Source organism: Bubalus bubalis, chromosome 9 (genome assembly GCF_019923935.1).
Source record: "Bubalus bubalis isolate 160015118507 breed Murrah chromosome 9, NDDB_SH_1, whole genome shotgun sequence".
NCBI lineage: Eukaryota > Metazoa > Chordata > Mammalia > Artiodactyla > Bovidae > Bubalus > Bubalus bubalis.
The window spans coordinates 93506685-93520459 of NC_059165.1; the positions used below are offsets into that span (position 1 = coordinate 93506685).

At 46.5% G+C, this 13775-nt stretch overlaps 1 protein-coding gene across 1 annotated transcript in view; it reads left to right on the forward strand.

Annotated features, from left to right (window-relative positions):
- The window catches only part of VAV1 (vav guanine nucleotide exchange factor 1), a 64281-nt gene that overhangs the window by 33514 nt on the left and 16992 nt on the right, over window positions 1-13775 (forward strand). Inside the window, exons 10-22 of the mRNA XM_025293333.3 lie at window positions 517-612; window positions 838-906; window positions 1180-1266; window positions 1366-1451; window positions 2078-2210; window positions 3013-3122; window positions 3993-4094; window positions 4343-4440; window positions 4534-4556; window positions 4884-4929; window positions 8359-8495; window positions 8830-8895; window positions 11909-11940. Coding sequence (XP_025149118.1) covers window positions 517-612; window positions 838-906; window positions 1180-1266; window positions 1366-1451; window positions 2078-2210; window positions 3013-3122; window positions 3993-4094; window positions 4343-4440; window positions 4534-4556; window positions 4884-4929; window positions 8359-8495; window positions 8830-8895; window positions 11909-11940 — 1085 coding nt within the window. The remainder of the gene's footprint in view (window positions 1-516; window positions 613-837; window positions 907-1179; window positions 1267-1365; window positions 1452-2077; window positions 2211-3012; window positions 3123-3992; window positions 4095-4342; window positions 4441-4533; window positions 4557-4883; window positions 4930-8358; window positions 8496-8829; window positions 8896-11908; window positions 11941-13775) is intronic.

Sequence of the window (13775 nt, forward strand, 5' to 3'; positions counted from 1 at the left end):
CTGGATGGAGCCCTGGTACGAGCCTGAGGTTCTGACACTGACCTGAACTCCGAGGGCACACTGAACCCCAGCCAGAGGCCCAACCCTGGCTGTGCACCAAGTCTGGGCCAAACCCCAGTTCTGGGCTGAGTTCCAACTTCACACAGAGCCCCGATCCCAGCCAAGCCTTGATCCTGGAGGGAGCACGGATCCTGGACTGAACCCCAACCTGGATCCGTTTGTCTAGTGAAAGTTTAGACAGAGTAGGGATGATGAGGGATGGCCAGTGTCTGCTGTCCATTCAATTTCTTTGGTCTCCATCATGGGGACCCTCCAGGCATGTCTACCTCCCTCTCTGGAGCCCCCCTCAGCTGAGGAATCCTGGACATCAACCCCAGGCAGCCTCCAGCTGGTCACCCTCACCCCATAGCGTTCTTCTTTATTTCCTTGGGGAGCGGGAAGAAGAGGCTTCAGGGTCTAGAACAATCCCCACCTGCCTCCACCTCTTCTCACTCACCCCTTTCTCCAACCTCCTAGGAATGTTCTCAGCGCGCCAACAACGGGAGGTTCACCTTAAGGGACCTGTTGATGGTGCCCATGCAGCGAGTGCTCAAATATCACCTCCTGCTCCAGGTGCACAAAGCGGGGAAGGCATGGGCTTCTAGGGGTATACAGATCTCCCTGCAAGGGCTCCTGAGGGCTGGGCTTCCCTTTCTGGGAGGGGATCACTGGGGCTGTGCCCCAGCCTCTAGGGACAGCAGAGGGAGGAAGAATGAGCTGGTGGGCCAGGCTTGTTTGGAAGGCCCCCCAGGAGGAGGGGGCAGGCCCAGGCAATATGCATCTCTGTGGGTCACACAGGAGCTGGTGAAACACACACAGGATGCAACGGAGAAGGACAACTTGCGGCTGGCCCTAGATGCCATGAGGGTGAGTGGTCACACAGAGGGATGGCGGTGCCACCCAGACACCCATGGGTTTAAGACAGGGAGTACCACCCAGGCACGGCCACACCCACGGACCGCCCCCTCCCTCCACCGCCCCCTCCCTCCTGTACCTCAGTGACTCATTCCCAGCATCCCCCTTGGGGACAGTGACATTCTCCTGCTGCCCCCTGCTGGAGGTTGACCCTCTGTGCCCTGCCAGGTGGGGGATAGGGCTGGGGGAGGGGGGCACCCAGGCTCACCCTTGCCCCACCCCCAGGACCTGGCACAGTGCGTAAACGAGGTCAAGCGGGACAATGAGACGCTGCGGCAGATTACCAACTTCCAGCTGTCCATCGAGAACCTGGTGAGGGGGTGGGCGGGGAGGGCTGGGATGTGGCCATGTGGAGATGGGGTGTCATCTCCTCCTGGGGGCCCCTTGCCAGACGTCTTGTCTGCTGTGTAGGACCAGTCTCTAGCCCACTACGGCCGACCCAAGATCGATGGTGAGCTGAAGATAACTTCGGTGGAGAGGCGCTCCAAGATGGACAGGTGGGCGGAGCCAATACGGATCTGGGGCGGAGCCTGGACAGGGGCGGGGCCAGGCTACTGGTTAGGCAGGTGGGTGGAGCCAACACAGATCTAGGATGGAATCTGGGCAAGGGCTTGGTGCTATTTCTAGATAGATAGGTTTTAAAAAATAAGTTAGTTGCCCAGGTGTCTCCGACTCTTTGCAATCCCATAGACTGTAGCCCGCCAGGCTCCTCTCTTCATGGGACTCTCCAGGCAAGAGTACTGGAGTGGGTTGCCATTCCCTTCTCTAGGGGATCTTCCCAACCTAGGGATCGAACCTGGCTTTCCCTCATTGCAGGCAGATTCTTTACCATCTGAGGTAGGCGGGGCCATACGGACCAGTGGGTGGAGCCTAGACTGAGAGGAGAAGCAGAGCCAGCATGGTTGTGTGGGTGGAGCCAAGAAGGACAGGTGGCAGGAACAGCAAGAATCAAATGGGTGAGGTCAAAATAGACAGGTAGGCGTGGCCAAGTTGGCCACTTTGGAGAAGAAGAGCCAGAATCCTAGATTGACAGCAGAGTGGGCCCGGAAAGTGGGAGGGGATCAGGTGGAGAGCTTGTGGGAACTTAGGGAGGAGCCAGACAGGGACACTTGATTGCTTCCAGGTATGCCTTCCTACTTGACAAAGCTCTGCTCATCTGTAAGCGCCGAGGGGACTCCTACGACCTCAAGGACTTTGTGAACCTGCACAGCTTCCAGGTTCGAGATGACTCCTCCGGAGAGAGGGACAACAAGAAGGTAAGGCTCGGAGGTAGTAACTGGGAGACCCCAATGCTGGGGACCCTCAATGCCACTTGAGCTCTCTGCTTGGCCCTTGGAATGCCTCTGTGTGTGTGTGTGTGTGATTTAGCACTGAAACATGTATATTATCATATGTGAAATAGATCACCAGTCCAAGTTCGATGCATGAAACAGGGCACTCAAAGCCGGGACCCTGGGACAACTCTGAGGGATGGGATGGGGAGGGAGGTGGGAGGGAGGTTCAGGATGGGGGACACATGTACACCCTTGGCTGATTCATGTCAGTGTATGGCAAAAATCACTACAATGTTGTAAAGTAAGTAGTCTCCAATTAAGAGAAATAAATTAATTTTAAAAATATAATTTATTTATTTTGGCCACGTGGCATGTGGGATCTTAGTTCCCCCATCAAGTATCTGACTCATGCCCCCTGCAGTGGAAGTGCAGAGTCTTAACCACCGGACAGCTACGGAAGTCCCAAGTGTGATTTTGTTTTGTAATTTAAACAATTTTTTATTTAAATTTGTTTTTAATTGGAGGATAATTGCTTTACAATATTGTGTTGGTTTCTGTCGTACATCAGTGTGAATCAGCCATAGGTATAAGTATGCATGTGTATGAATCTAGATTTGTGGATGTGTATTTGCTTCTCCTGGGAAGCCCTTTACACGGCTCTCCTGGGGACAGACAGGCTGTAGTTGGCTTGACCCCTTCTTCCCCAGAGCAGTAGGGTCAATGGGCATGTGGTCCCACCCTCTGCAGGGTGGGTGCCTTCATTTTAAACCCTGCTTCTCTGCAGTGGACTCACATGTTCCTCCTGATTGAGGACCAAGGTGCCCAGGGCTATGAGCTGTTCTTCAAGACACGAGAACTAAAGAAGAAGTGGATGGAGCAGTTCGAGATGGCCATGTGAGACCCCCTCCTCCTCCATCTTTCCATCCTCAGAGGACTTTAGGCAGTTTTGGGCTTTAGTCTCACCCTGCCATGGGGTCACTCAGAACCTCAGTTTCTTCCTCTGGGAAGTGGGAGGGACAGGCTTTCAAGACAGTCTGCATCCCCAGAATGCCAAGTGTTCACAATTTTCCATCACCAGTCTGGAAATCCTTCCTCCTTGTCTTCCTCCTCCTTCTCTTTCTTGAGATGACATTCACATAACAAAAACTTAGCCATTTTAAAGTGCACAATTCTGGGACTTCCCTGGCAGTTCAATGGTTGAAACTCCCCCTTCCAGTGCAGGGGGGTGTGAGTTCAATCCCTGGTCAGGGAACTAAGATCCTACATGCCTTGTGGCCAAAAAACCAAAACATAAGAAATAGAAGCAATATTGTAACACATTCAATAAAGACTTTTAAAATGGTCCACATTAAAAAAAATCTTTTAAAAAAGTGCACAATTCAGTGGTATTCGGTAAATTCACACTGTGCAACCATCACCTCTATCTAGTTCGAGAATATCTTCAAACCCCCAGATGAGACCCTGCACTCAAGCAGTGATCCCTTCCTGTTTTCCCTACTCCCAGCCCCTGGCACCCACTCACCCACTTTCTGTCTCCACCTATGTTCACTGAAGCACTATTCACTAGCAAAATGGTCACAATCCAACGGTCCATCAGTGGGTGCATGGAGAAATGCAATAGGGCATATCCATGCAATGGAACAGTATTTAGCCATAAAAAAGGAAAGAGGTCTTGATCCATCCAGGCTACAGCGTGTACTGGTACATCATTGCCTTTAATGGCTGAATCCTGTTCCACTGCATGGAATTCTCTTCCCTTGCCAGCTCCAACATCTACCCTGAGAACGCCACTGCCAATGGTCATGACTTCCAGATGTTTTCCTTTGAGGAGACCACATCCTGCAAGGCTTGCCAGATGCTGCTGAGGTGGGAATCTGGGAGGATGGACCTGGTTGCTGGGGTGGGTTGTCCCTTCCTCTTTGGGGTGGGGGGGCTCCCCTGGCCATCATGCCCCTGAGTTGGGAGGGGGGGAGGCTGTCCTTTGATCTTCAGCTTCTCTGTCTCTCTTCTGCTCTAAAAACACCCAAAGGGGCCCTTTATGTTGCTGGCAAAATGATTGGCTGTGTTTGTTCAGCATCACTGACTCCTTCCTTTATCTTCTCCTTGCATCTCAGAGGCACTTTCTATCAGGGGTACCGCTGTCAACGGTGCCGAGCACCTGCACACAAGGAGTGTCTTGGAAGGGTCCCTCCGTGTGGTCGACATGGACAAGGTACTAGGGGACTGAGGTGGGAGGTGGGTTTCTGCATGAGGGTTCCCCCGACACCATTCTAACCAGTATATCTGTATATTTACCCTCTCATAGATTATTCAGGAACTATGAAGAAGGTGAGACCCCCCATGTGCATGGAAATTGGGGCAGGAGTCAGGAAGGAAGGACCTGGGAGACTCTATCAGTGGGTGTGGCTCTTGGCTGGATGCCCAGTTGATCCCTGGGTCTAGAAGATTCCCTGGAGGAGGAAATGGCAACCCACTCCACTATTCTTGCCTGGGAAATCCCATGGACAGAGGAGCCTGGCAGGCTACAGTCCTGGGGCTGCAAAGAGTCTGACACAACTGAGTGACTGAGCAGGCACACCCGCAGGCAAATAAGGGTTGAGGAGCCCCCAGACGGGGTACAGATAGTCATGCTTGCTCTTTTGTCTTTCCCTCCAGGATAAGCCACATCGGCGGGCTCAAGACAAAAAGAGGAATGAGCTAGGTGAGTCAGCAGGGGACGCTGTGCAGGGCAGAAAGAAATCTAGTCTTTGCCTCGGTGATGCTGACCTAGGGAGAGATCTCAACAATTATGTTAATGACCACATAACATCCTACTTATAAAGCATCTGTTCTAGTCCCAGAAACTTGAAAGGAATTTTTAAATAGCAAAGTCAGTTTGTTATTAGCTTTGCTTAAACACTGTGAAGGGGGTGCTTGGAACATGGCAATCCTTGTTACCATGTTCTTGCCTCCCATTCACTTTTTTATGTATACAGATGTTTTTTAAAATTGAAGTTTGGTTGAATAAAGTCTTGCCCTACTCACCTCCTGCTTCTTAGGCTTTGCACATGCTGTTCCCTCTGCCTGGACCACTCCTGCCTCCTCATTCATCTAACTCCACCTCATCTTTCAAGCGTCCACTTTAATGCCTCCTCCTCTGAGCAGCCTTCCCTGATGGCTCAGACTCATCAGGTCTCCCACTGTGATGCTCTGGAAAACCCTCTACTCCTTCCACCTCAACTAGAATAACTTAGCCAAACCCTGTCTCCCACTACCCACCTGGGAGCTTACAGTGATTCAGGTATACAGCTAAGTGATTTAGTTATACAGATATTTTTCAGATTCTTTTCCATTGTAGGTTATTATAAGATATTGAATATAGTTCCCTGTATTATAAGTAGGTCCTTGTTGTTCATCTCTTTATATATAGTAGTGTCCATCTGTCCATCTCAAATTCCCAGTTTATTCCTCCACCCCCTCCCACTCACCTTTTTTATTCACTGGCCACCCTCCCTTTTTTGGTTTGCTGACAAACTCCATCTGTAGTCTTAGCTGGCTGGGCACACCTCATGCCCTCTCCCATTGATCCTGTGTCACAGAATCTTATCATAATAGGGTGGTCTCAGCAAAGCATCAGTTCAGTTCAGTCGCTCAGTCATGTCCAACTCTTTGCGACCCCATGAATCGCAGCATGCCAGGCCTCCCTGTCCGTCACCGACTCCCGGAGTTCACCCAGACTCACATCCATCGAGTCAGTGATGCCATCCAGCCATCTCATCCTCTGTCGTCCCCTTCTCCTCCTGCCCCCAATCCCTCCCAGCATCAGAGGCTTTTCCAGTGAGTCAACTCTTCGCATGAGGTGGCCAAAGTACTGGAGTTTCAGCTTTAGCATCGTTCCTTCCAAAGAAATCCCAGGGCTGATCTCCTTCAGAATGGACTGGTTGGATCTCCTTGTAGTCCAAGGGGCTCTCAAGAGTCTTCTCCAACACCACAGTTCAAAAGCATCAATTCTTTGGTGCTCAGCCTTCTTCACAGTCCAACTCTCACATCCATACATGACCACAGGAAAAACCATAGCCTTGACTAGACAGACCTTTGTTGGCAAAGTAATGTCTCTGCTTTTCAATATACTATCTAGGTTGGTCATAACTTTCCTTCCAAGGAGTAAGCATAGTCCACCTGAAAGGTAGGGAGCAGGAGGTGCAGTTTGACCAAGCCAGAATTCTTTTTAGCCTGGGCGGGGGGTGGTGGTGGAAAGGCTGGATTCATGTATATGTTAACAGTGTCTATGGGATCACAGTCATGATGAGCAATTTTTATTCAGTATCTATTGTATATATCCTCTGAAGTAAATTGATGACTAAAACAGGATACTTCCTGTCCTCCCAAAGCTCCTAGGTGGGTAGCAGGAGACAGGGTTTGGCTAAGTTATTCTAGTTGAGGTGGAAGGAGTAGAGGGTTTTCCGGAGCATCACAGTGGGAGACTTGATAAGTCTGAGCCATCAGGGAAGGCTGCTCAGGGGAGGAGGCATTAAAGTGGACACTTGAAAGATGAGGTGGAGTTAGATGGATGAGGAGGCAGGAGTGGTCCAGGCAGAGGGAACAGCATGTGCAAAGCCTAAGAAGCAGGAGGTGAGTAGGGCAAGACTTTATTCAAGAACTAGGGGGGACCTCCCAGGTGGACCAGTGGTTAAGAATTTGCCTTGCAATGAAGGAGGTGCGGATTTGATTCCCGGCCAGGGAGCAAAGATCCTGCATGGTGCACAGTGCGGCCACAGAGTAAAAAAAAGACCTTGGTGTGGCCAAGAAAAATAAACTCTTTGCTCAGAATCAATGTAAAGATTCAGTTTCATATCTGTCATTCTATATCTATCTTGATAGATATCTATAGATAGCTATAGTTCTATATCTATAGCTATAGGTACTTCAGCTTTATTTGTAACAGTTAAAAATTAGAAACAACTCAAATATGGTCAACAGTGGGAATACATATATGATATATACTATATATGTATATAATGTAATAATATATATGTATAAAATCAGCTGTATAAAAAAATGTATATATTAACTTTACTGGTCAAAAAACAGAAACAACCAAGATGTCCTCAGTAGGAGATAATATATATGAATGTGTGTATGTGTGTATATATCCATCATACAGATACTTAAACATATGTATATGTTCACATATACGTTTGCATATATATATACATACTCTTGCTCATATCCATTTTATGTGGGTATATATAATTATCATTTTCTATTGAGATAGAAATATGTAATTTTCTATAATTTCCTATTGAGATATATATAATGTTCTATGAGACAGAAATATTTCTATTGAGATAGAAAATACATACCATAAGGTGTGTAAGATGAATAAATCTTAAGAGTATGACTCACTGAATCTCTACCCGTGTAACCACCACTCAGATCAATATACAGGACACTTTCATCATCATGGAAAGTTTTATTGGCTGGTGCTGGTCATACGCGCTGCTAGTCTGTCCTGTCTCCCAGAGGGAACCACTTTCTGACCTCTATCAGCATAGATTAGTTTTGCCTGCCCTTTAACTTCACACAAATGAAGTTGTATAGCATGGACTCTCACAGCGTATTAGCGTATCTGCTTGAAGCAGTCACTTGTTCTTTTTCATTGCTGCATTGTATTCCATGATATGGTTATTTCATGCTGTGTTTATCCATCTTCTTAAAGACATTGGGTATGTTGCACATTTTTTGGCTCTTGTGAATAGAGCTGCTGTGAACATTCTTCATCTATGACTCTCTGGGGACCTGTGTTTCGTTTCTCTGGGTGATGTATTCATGAGTGGAATTAGCTTCAGTGGATACTGCCCAGCAGTTTTCCAAAGTGGGTTCCTACTAGTCATGCAGGAATGAGCTGTGGAGTCATGGCCACCCTTCCCGTTTATGCAAAAAAAATTATTTTAGATGCTTTCATATTAAAAACTTCTTCAAATTAAAAACAAAAAAAGAATCCAGGAATCCAGGTGACTTCCAGTTGCTCCACATCCTTGCTGCCACTTGATATTGTCTGTCTTCTTAACTTCTGCCATCCTGCTGGGTGGCGAGACTTGGGTGTGAAAGTCCTGGACTTCTCTGTATCATCCCCTCCCCTTCCCTCCAGGCCTGCCCAAAATGGAGGTGTGCCAGGAATACTACGGGCTGCCCCCACCCCCTGGAGCCATTGGACCTTTTCTACGCCTCAACCCGGGAGACATTGTGGAGCTCACTAAGGCTGAAGCCGAACAGAACTGGTGGGAGGTACAGGCTGGGGCCATGGGAATGACAGGGAAGGACCTGAATGAGGGGTTAGGGTGTAGGTGGCCTCCGGAGTGGGATCATGCTCCCACTGAACTCTGGCAATGGAAATTTGCTCCAGGCAGGGTGATGTCTATGGGGATTTGTGGGGCTGACCTGGCCCTTCTGGGCTGGTGGTATTCCCAAAAGTTGATACTGGTTGGTCCCTCTCTGGGTCATTCCAGGTCATGGAGAGGTAGATGGCCAAGCAGAGTGGCTGTTGGGTGAAAGATGGATACACAGAAGCATTGTGGCTGCCTGTAACCTCTCTGTCCATCTCTCCCTTCCATCTTTTTAGGGAAGGAATATATCTACCAATGAAGTTGGCTGGTTTCCCTGCAATAGAGTCAAGCCCTATGTGCATGTGAGTGCCTCAGTCTGGTTGGAGTGAGGGCACGGGGGTGCAGAGGGCGTCCTGTGAGGATGGGCAGCACTGAGGGAAATGCTCCTGAGATCAGGAGGGGCTGCCCATCATGGTGTGTCACTCCCTACCTTGCTGACTGAGCCCAGAGAGGGGTTCACCCTGGGAAGGATGACCAGTCCTTTTCTCCTTGGTTCTTTTTATTTTTAACGTTTCAGTTTTTATTACATACACATGAACATATGACTTTTTAAAATTAACCTTTAATTTTGTTTTGGAGTATAGCCAGTGAACAATGTCGTGATAGTTTCAGGTGGACAGAAAAGGGACTCAGTCATACATACATGTATCCATTCTCCCCCAAACCCTGCTCCCGTCCAGACTGCCACATAACATTGAGCAGAGTTCCCTGTGCTACACAGCAGATCCTTGTTGGTTATCTATTTTAAATATAGCAGGGTATACATGTCCATACCAAACTTCCCAACCCTCCCTTTCTCCCATCCTTTCCTCAGCAACCATAAGTTTATTCTCTAAGTTCTTGTGAGTCTGTTTCTGTTTTCTAAATAAGTTCCTTTGTATCATGTCTTTTTAGATTTAGCATAAAAATGGATGTCATACGATGTCTCTGCTTCTCTGTCTGACTTATTTCACTCAGTATGACCATCTCTGTGCTTAGTTTCTCAGTCCTGTCTGACTCTTTGTGACCCCATGGACTATTAGCCCTCAGGCTCCTCTGTCCATGGGATTCTCCAGGTGAGAATACTGGAGTGGGTTGCCATGCCTTCCTCCAGGGGATCTTCCCAACCCAGGGATCGAACCTAGGTCTCCCACATTACAGGTGGATTCTTTACCAGCTGAGCCACCAGAGAAGCCAATCTCTAGTTCCATCTATATTGTGCAAATGGCATTATTTTGTTCTTTTTAATGGCTGGGTAATATTTCATTTTATATATGTACTACATCTTCTTCGTCCATTCCTCTGACAATGGACATTTAGGCTGCTTCCATGTCTTGGCTATTGTAAACAGCACAGCAATGAATATTTGGGTACATGTATCCTTTTAGACCAAGTTTTTCCCTGTATATGTGCCTAGGAGTGGGATTTCAGAGTCGTATGGTAGCTCTGTTTTTAGTTTTTTAAAGAACCTCCATCCTTGAATCTTCTCCATCACTTGGGGAAGGAACAGGGGTTCAGAAGGCTGGCCAACCCCTGCATTCCTTCAGAGGCACCAAACAGAGTCATCTACGGGGTTGCGTCCCCTGGGCCTCCTCGTGCAGGGACCAGGCCTGCCCACCGCTCTGTCTAGCGCTTGTCTTTCTTCACCTGTCTCCCACTCTCTTGATTTCCTCATCTTGATAATGACTTCAAATCTTCCCCACTCTCCCCAAACCTCATTCTTCCTCACTACCCCCTGACCACTTTGTAGCCCTCATAGGAGCCTGCAGAAAGAAAGTCTCTCCCATTTTTTTTTTTTTTGCTTTCATTTTATGTAATTTCAGACTTCGAGAAAAGTCATGAGAATAATGCGAAGAACGTTCATACATCTGTTAGTCAGATCACCAATTGTTAACATTTTGTCTCATTGTCTCTGTCATCTTTCTCTGAACATTTCATTTATTTAGAAAATGTCTATTATTTGTTTTTTCTTGAGACTCTTCAAAATAAGTTTATAGACACATTTCCCCTTTAATCTGAATACCTGCTGAGAACAGGAACTTTCTCTTGTATATACATAGCGTGATTTTTGAAAACATGAAATTCAGCATGGACATTCTACTATTATAAATTATCACATATTAGAAATTATAATATATAAATTATATATTACATAATTCAGAGTATGTATTTACACTTTACCAATTTTCCAAAAAATATCTTTTGCTTTTTTTTTTTTTTGGCTTAGGGTCCTTTCTCCATTGTGGAGTTGCATTATGAATTTCTAACTCCATCATTCCTCCTAAGTTATTAGCTGATATTCTATTGTAAAGAACTGTCTCTTCTATGTATCTGTGTATTATGTATGTATCTATAATCAATCAATCATCTTTGTATCTATGAATCTGTCAGTTACCTGACAGATTCATGCATATCTATGTATCTGTGTGTCTATCCATGTATCCATTTGCATCTATGTATCAATTATCTATGGATCTATCTAATAATCATCTATGTATTTATCTGTGTATCTATGTATATACCAATCAACCATCTGTGTATCTATGTACTTGTGTATTCATCCATTATCTATGTATCTATCTATATAGCCATCTCTGTATCAATCATCTATGTGTCTATCTGTGTATCTGTTTGTTATCTATCTCAGGAAATGTTCCTGGATTTTTATTTTAATATTGTCCCAGCCTGGACCAGTGGGCTTAGGGCTTCCCTGGTGGCTCAGAGAGTAAAGCATCTGCCTGTAATGCGGGAGACCTGGGTTCGATCCCTGGGTGCGGAAGATCCCCTGGAGAAGGAAATGGCAACCCACTCCAGTACGCTTGCCTGGAAAATTCCATGGATGGAGGAGCTTGGGAGGCTATAGTCCATGGGGTCTCAAAGAGCTGGACATGATTGGGCAACTTCACTGGTTCACTGGACCAGTGGGAGCCCCTTCAGGCTGGCTCCTCTGTCCTTTTGACATAACCTCATTGTTCTCTGAGCCCTTCTTTACTTTTTAGCACAAGAACACACTGCTCTTGTACTGTTTCTGCCCCAATCTTGGAATCAACCATTTTCCCAAGGAGCCAGGATCCTTTCGGTGGGACTTGGCATTCACACATCAAGATCTGGACGTCTTTCCAATTTCTGCCTACACACGTAGCTGCCTCTTTAAAGCTGATTTATTTGGGAGGGGTGGACTGATCTCTCCCACTGGATTCTGGAGCTGTATTTCCAGAGAAGAGCACAGTGCCCGGCACATAATGTCTATTCTATAATGAATGAATGCAGTGTCCTGAAGTCTGTTGCCATGCTGAACCCTTTTCCCTAAGTCTCGATCTCTGTCTGTGTCCCCAGGGTCCCCCTCAGGACCTGTCCGTTCATCTCTGGTGAGTAGAACCATCTTATTTTTAACTTGGGGTGCTTTGGGGTGGATGTTTGGGCTGAACATTAGGGTGCCACAAGGGGCTGCAAACAAGTCAGTTATTCATTCTTCAAACTTTGGGCCTTAACTACTGGGTCCAGCCCTACACTGGGGGCTGCTGAGGAGAGAGCACAGACCAAAGAGGGTCCTTGATTTTGGGATATTCGGTTCTAATGGAAAGAAAATGATGGTGACAATATAATGGGAGCTTCTTCTCCCTCTCCACTTGCCTTTTTTTGAGAACCTACTGCTTAGAGTACAATGAGGGATGGAGGTTTATACTGTTGCTTTGGAGCCCACTGACTTCGGTTCCAATCCTGACTCTAACATTATCCAGCTGTGTGACCTTTAGCCAGTAACTCAGCTTCTCTGAGCTTCAGCTTTCCTCCCTGGAAAACAGATTGGTAACAATATCTGATTCATAGCGCTGTTAAGAAGTTTCCATGAGCCTGTAAAGTGCTTAGCTCTATTCCTGACATGCAAAAAGCACTTTATTATCTATTCTTATTAGCATTAGCTGTTATGACTACATTTCATCCATTGTAAAATGCATATTTTTTACTCTCACTGTTTAATGCCTCTGGCATTGGAATGGCTCTTACAATTAGTGGTGTCTCAGTTCTTCTGCTTAATTTTATGGGTGCGTGTGTGTGCTAAGTCGCTCAGTTGTGTCAGACTCTGTGACCTCATGGACTGTAATCTGCCAGGCTCCTCTGTCCAGGCAAGAATACTGGAGTGGGTAGCCATTCCCTTCTCCGGGCAGATTCTTTACCATCTGAGCCACTAGGGAAACCAGTAATTTTTATTTCATAATTGCCCGTGAAAGCATGGTGTATTTTACAATGATTGGTATCTTAGACTTGACGCACTGTGGTATTGTTTTTATGACCACTGTGTCAGCATTTTAAGGGCAATTCTTGTAATAATGCTTTGAGTGCATACTCCTCTTAATCTCTTTCTGCAATGGAGGAAACCAAGACTCAGAGAAAAGCAAGTAACTTGGTCAGTGTCACAAAGCAAGGAAGTGAAAGAGGTGGGATTCGAACCCAAGTCTGCTGGGCTTCAAAGCCCAACCTTATTACACAAAGGGCCTAATAACGCTCCCGTGTGGTGAACACCCACCACGTATGAGGCGCTTCAACTGCGTCTTTGCCTTTTGTCAAAAATGTTCCTCTGTGATGGGCAGTTTTATCTCCTCTTTTCAGAGAAGGAAATTAGGTCTGGGAGGAGCACACTCAGGTCCCGAGGTCACAGAGCAACCGGGTGGTGGATCCAGGGTTTAAACTGTGTTCACCTGAGGCAGGGCGCTCACTCTATCCCTGCATGGCCAGATGCGGTAAAATGAGGCCACTGCGGCCGGAACTGGGGCGAGGAGAGAGCGAGACCCTGACTTTGGGTGCAGCAAGGATTTAAGGGGGTGCCAAAACCTCAGACTTTGAGAGCCATACTGTTTTTTTTTCTGTGTGTGTGTGTGAGCCATACTCTTTTTTTTTTTTTTTTTTTTTAAAAACAAAAGCAATGGGAAAAAAAAAACAGCTATGATGGGCAGACTATCAAAACTGTAAATCAAGGCAGGATATGACAGGGCTGGGAGTAGGGAAAGGTGAATTGCAGTCAGCCAGGCACATGCAGAGTCAGGTCTTGTCCTTATTTGAAGTTTTGACATTTTATTCATCACGGATTTTTTTTCAATTTAGTTTTAAAATTGAGGTAAAATTCACGTGACATAAAATTAACCATTTAAAGTGGCATTTATGTTATTATTTACACTTATATTACATATTCACATTTATCAATATA